Raw genomic sequence first — 5,353 nt, 5'->3', positions numbered from 1 at the left:
GTTTTTTTCCTCTCAATGTTTGAGGCAACGTTGGTGGTCCAACTTTGGCCACCAACGTTGCTTCCCCTACATCCTTCAATGGCCATTTCTTCAACTTCTTTTTTCATGCATTTCTTCACCTATCATCAACCAATACATGCATCAAAGACTTGCTAAAGTCATGAGAAATTTGCATCATTCTTAGCACACAAGTAATTATGGCTAAAATCTCATGAAAATACATCAAATTAACCATGTTTGAATGAATCAAGGTATACATGAACTTTTAATCCAAATGCTTACTTATAGCTCAAGAAAGTGCATAAAACCTACTAAAAACAAAAGAAAAAGGCTAGTGAAACTAGCCTAAGATGCCTTGGCATCACAACACCAAACTTAAATCTTGCTTGTCCCCAAACAAGCAATGAATCATAAGAATGAATGAAAACAGAAGGTAATACATGTCCATATCAGCAAGCAATTGAAATTGACTAGTAAGGTTTTATGCAGACAATGTTGCAGCTCACTTTTATTGATTCTTAGGTGAGAAATGTCCCTTTAAGCATCAACTAACATACTACCATGACTTCTTATTATTCATCCTTGGTTTTCCAATTCTTTGTTTTTCTTTTTCCAAGAACTTGTTCTTTATTATAGCTTAGTGTTCTATTTTTGAGGCAACTCTTTAGGATAGGCTTTCAGTCAACACTCCCGTACCAGTTGGTTGAAGGTGCTTGGTGTTGAAATACCCCTAAGGACTTAATTACCCAAGTCTCTCCTCAATACATCTTCATTACAGGCACATAGTTTGTTATCCACTCTTTAGACCTTGGTGTCTAGCACCTCTTTGGGCTGCTAAATATTTTGTGACAAGGTTGCTCTTGATTGTAAATTTTCAGTTGACAATCCTGGGCTAGTTAGCCCAAGTTGTCAAGTGATGAAGCACTCCTATGAACTTACTTATTCAAGCATATCCTTGCATAAAAACACCACAGACACATACCTTAAGATCAAACTATAGGTGCCTAGCTTTTATTCTTTATTTCTTTCATATTTGTTCTTTCTTTCGTCCAAGGACTTTTATTTGCTAAGATTCATAAACAGCAGCCAAGTTTACACTAAAGAGAGGCACTCTACCCTTTTATTAGTTATTAGTGAGCTAGCTACACAATCACACATGTATACCACCACTCAATCCTTGTTCTGTTCCTTACTAAAAATAAATAATTTCACTTTCTATTCAAATATTTCTTTTATTTGATTAAAACAAGTAGGACAAGCATACATTCAAGCACAGTGAAAGTAAAGTATACACCTAGGCTAGCACACTCATGACAATATTTAAAGAAAACCATACAACAGAATTCAAAAATTACTTCAATTGGAAAAGGATTTCTTGCAATATCTCCTTGGAGCTCATCCATATATATTGTATTTCATGAAATGTTGATTTGAACTTCCATTGATCATATTCAGTTCTTTCTTTTTCAACAGCAGGCTCTTTCCCTTTCCTTCTTTTGTGGCTTGATGAAGATGACATGGTTATCTTAGTATTTGGCCGAGTGATGGTAGAAGGCTGGTGATGAGGTACGGCTAGTATGACTTATGTGGACTGAAAGTATAGTTGGAGGTGAGGCAAAGTGTATGGCTAACTAGAACAAGAAGTGATATGAATGGGGGAGGGCACGGTTGTAACTTGGAATAACAAAGGATTGCAAGAAGTGAACTATATGGCTTGGTTTGTGAAACTCAGCCATCATGGGGTCCCTTTTATAGCAAGATTCAATGAAAAATGAATGGTGGGGATGCACTTGTTATGGTAAAAATGGATGGCTTGCATGTAACATGGAGTAAGGACAAAGATTGCCTCTTCATTGGGGGATAGGTTCGGTCATTAAAGGAGGGTACACCTAACCACCCAATGTGCAGAATTTTTCTTCCCAAGGAACTCTTTCAAGGACATGTGACTTTCCTTTTCAGCACAAAAATAGTCGTGCCACTTCCTTGAGTTGTCCTCTCCATCAATCTCCTTTTCCATGTACCTATTCATCATAACAAGATAAAAACATCAACACCTTACACTTGGAGACAAAAGTAACAAAGGTGGTAACTAAAATTTGAAATTTTGAAAAAAAAAATAGTTAAGTGTTTCTCATGAAACAATGCTAGCCGTGACTTTAGTATGCATATGTACATCCTTGGTGGACACCAAACTTAGTGTTTGGCAATGTGGCTTAAAGGATTAATTCACGTTCTAGAGTGCAAATCTCATGGATTTAGTGAATTATCCTAAGTAAGTGTACACTAAAAAAATGTTTTCCACCAAGTAATGTCATTGTAAGCTTGACAAAATTCTTGTCACCTTTGATTAAGTTATCATAAGAAACACTTTATTTTCTATCTTTAGACATGAACTCAAAAAATGAAATAAAACATGGTTGTACTTCTCATGGAATTCAAGACTTAAAAACAAGTTTGACTCTCTTTAATTGTGATCATAGCATGTATGTGATACCCAACCCACTTTTTGGTTATATACTTCAAGAAGGTGCTTAAGTATATGTCCCAAGATGACTGTATGATCATTATTTTTGAAAGCCATCTTAGGGTACCTTTAGGCACACCAAACTTAGAGATGGATCATATGCTCCAAAATGTTACTTGTGGATGTCAAATTTGTTCCTGAGAGCTTGAATTCATGTTAAGGAACCATTGATTATTCACATAAAAGAGATAAAAGCAAGAAACTAAAGCATGGGCTGCCTCCCATGGAGCGCTTCTTTAACGTCACTAGCTTGACGGTTGGTCTTTGTCATGGAGGATTGTAGTGTCTGAGGTCCTCTCCTCTCACTATGAAACTGTCCCCATTTGATTCCTTGATAATCTCCAAATGCTCCAAGGAAAAGACCTTTCTGATTGTGAACACTTGAAGTAACTGAGATGGAATGGTTGGAAGATGGGGTGGGATTGGTGGATGGTGGATTGATATCACCTTGTCTCCAGAAGAAAAACCTTCTGTAGGAATCTTCCTGTTTCTCCATCCCCTTGGCAATTTCTTTCCAACTCTTTTCTCTTCTTCCAGTAGTATTCCAGTGACTCTCATGTTAGGACTATCCTTGTTAGCTGTTTTTTTCTGATTCTTGTGGCTTCAATTCATCCTTGAGCTTCCTTGGTTGTTGTATCTCTTGTGCTTCTTATTTTTCTACCAAGAATGGTTCCAGGGGTTCTGCTTGAGGTTCACTGTCGCTTTCTTCCAGGCTTATTTTGCTGTGATCATCCTTCAACTCTTTGGTTTATGGCTCAGATTCAGGTGTAGGCTTGAAAACATGGAAGGTGAGATGTTCGTCATGTATTCTCAGTATTAACTCCCCTTGTTCTACATCTATGAGCGCTCTAGCAGTGGCTAAAAATGGTCTCCCTAGAATGATTGGATGGAGGTAGCTTTCCTCCATGTCCAGAACAACAAAGTTTATGGGGAGGAAGTACTTCCCAACCTTTACCAGTACATTTTCCACTACTCCTACTGCTTGTTTCTGAGTCTTGTCAGCCAGTTGAAGGATTACATATGTGGGTCTTAGCTCATTAATTTGCAGCCTTCTCATGAGATATAGAGGCATGAGATTTATGTTTGCCCCCAAATCACAGAATCCTTTGTCAATCATTGTATCCCTTATAACGCATGGGATGTGAAAACTTTCTGGATCCTTTTTCTTTGTGGGCAAGTCCTTCTGGACGAGGGCATTACATTCCTTATTTATCACCACTGTTTGTCCCCCCTTCAAGGTGCTCTTCTTAGCTAGCAGCTCCTTTATACATTTAATGTAGGCAGGCATATGTTGGAGGGCTTCAAGAAAAGGGGTATTGACATGAAGAGACTTAAATATGTCCAGGAATCTAGTGTATGTTTTCTCCTTCTCACCACCCTTGAGTCTCTGAGGGAATGGTGCCTTTGGCACATAAGGTTTCAGGGTTTCCTCCTTTTTTGGTTCTTTCCCTTGTACAGGTTCATTCCCTTGTTCTTTCTCCTCCAAGTTTCCCTGGAAACTTCCTTGGCTGTGCTCTGTTGGCTTGCTAGTATCTTCTTCCAGCATTTCTTCATTTTTAAGAGTGATTGCCTTACACTCTTCCCATTTTACATTCTTCATTTCCCCTCTTGGATTTTTCTCAGTGTCACTTGGAAAACTATCAGTGGACTTATGAATCTGCTGAGAGAGGTGTCCTACTTGAGATTCAAGCTTCTTAATGGTCTCTCCTCTGCTTTTCATACTACTCCTCACTTCTTCCTTGAAATTTCTGTTGCCTTGGACTTCCTTGCAAAGATTGGTGAGCATAGCTTCAAGTCGGATAGCCTGTCCTCAGATGGTGGATTGGGAATTGGATGTTGAGGTTGGTTATTTTGGGCTTGATATGGTGGCTGCAAATAGTTATTGTATGGGTGTTGATATAATCTTGGATTGGATATGTTGGTAGGTGTACTGGTTGGGATTATGAGGTTTCTGATCTTGACTTTGGTTTTGTTGGTTTCTCCACCCAAAGTTTGGATGGTTCTTCCAACCAGGGTTATAAGTCTTAGAATATGGATCACGAGCTTGCCTGGATGAGTTCCCAATGTAGTTGGCTTGTTCCCAATCAACTCCTTCCTCTGTGTCCAACTCTACTTGAGGTGATGGTTGAATATGGATGGCCGCAGCTTGATTCTTCTCCATTTGCTTGGTTAAATCAGCCAGTTGCTTGGTAATCATCTTGTTGTGGGCCAAGATTGCATCCATGTGGTTTAGCTCCATCACTCCTCTGTGGTTACTTCTGTCTGAGGCATAAAAATACTCATTGTCAGCCACTGTTTCTATGACATCAATGGCTTCTTCAATAGTCTTCTTCTTGTTGAGGGAACCTCCAGAAGAGTGGTCTACAGCTTTCTTTGGTTCATAGGAAAGTCCTTCATAGAAGATATGCAATTGCACCAATTCATTGAACATATTAGGAGGGCATTTCCTTGTCAAATCCTTGAATCTCTCCCATACTTCATAGAGTATTTTACCATCTTGTTGTCTGAATGTCTGCACCTCAGTCCTCAGTCTATTCACTCTCTGGAGAGGGTAGAACCTTCCTAAGAATCTATTCACCATATCTTCCTAGGTTGTCAAGCTTTCCTTGGAAAATGATTCTAGCTATTTAGATGCCTTATCCCTTAGAGAAAAGGGAAACAGTAGTAATCTATAGGTGTTAGGATGAACACCATTAGATTTCACTGTATCACGGATCCTTAGGAATGTGGAAAGATGCTGATTAGGGTCTTCTTGGACACTTCCTCCGAATGAACAATTGTTTTGGACGAGAGTGATGAGTTGAGGCTTCAATTCGAAGTTATTAGCAT

General features: G+C 38.9%; 1 protein-coding gene and 1 non-coding gene across 2 annotated transcripts; one reads left to right on the top strand and one right to left on the bottom strand.

The window, feature by feature from the left end:
• Positions 1 to 3,272: 3,272 nt before the first annotated feature.
• Positions 3,273 to 4,310, bottom strand: LOC112769943 (uncharacterized). Its single transcript, XM_025814388.1, has one exon. The coding sequence runs from the start codon at positions 4,308 to 4,310 to the stop codon at positions 3,273 to 3,275; it is 1,038 nt and encodes a 345-aa protein (XP_025670173.1).
• A 640-nt stretch (positions 4,311 to 4,950) lies between these two features.
• Positions 4,951 to 5,057, top strand: LOC112773362 (small nucleolar RNA R71). The gene has a single exon (XR_003187916.1). It is a non-coding gene; the product is annotated as a small nucleolar RNA R71 (small nucleolar RNA).
• The last annotated feature ends 296 nt before the right edge of the window (positions 5,058 to 5,353 follow it).

The sequence above is a fragment of the Arachis hypogaea genome, chromosome 18 (genome assembly GCF_003086295.3).
Source record: "Arachis hypogaea cultivar Tifrunner chromosome 18, arahy.Tifrunner.gnm2.J5K5, whole genome shotgun sequence".
NCBI lineage: Eukaryota > Viridiplantae > Streptophyta > Magnoliopsida > Fabales > Fabaceae > Arachis > Arachis hypogaea.
The sequence above is the reverse complement of the archived record's forward strand: the minus strand, read 5'-3'. Positions and strand labels throughout refer to the sequence as shown.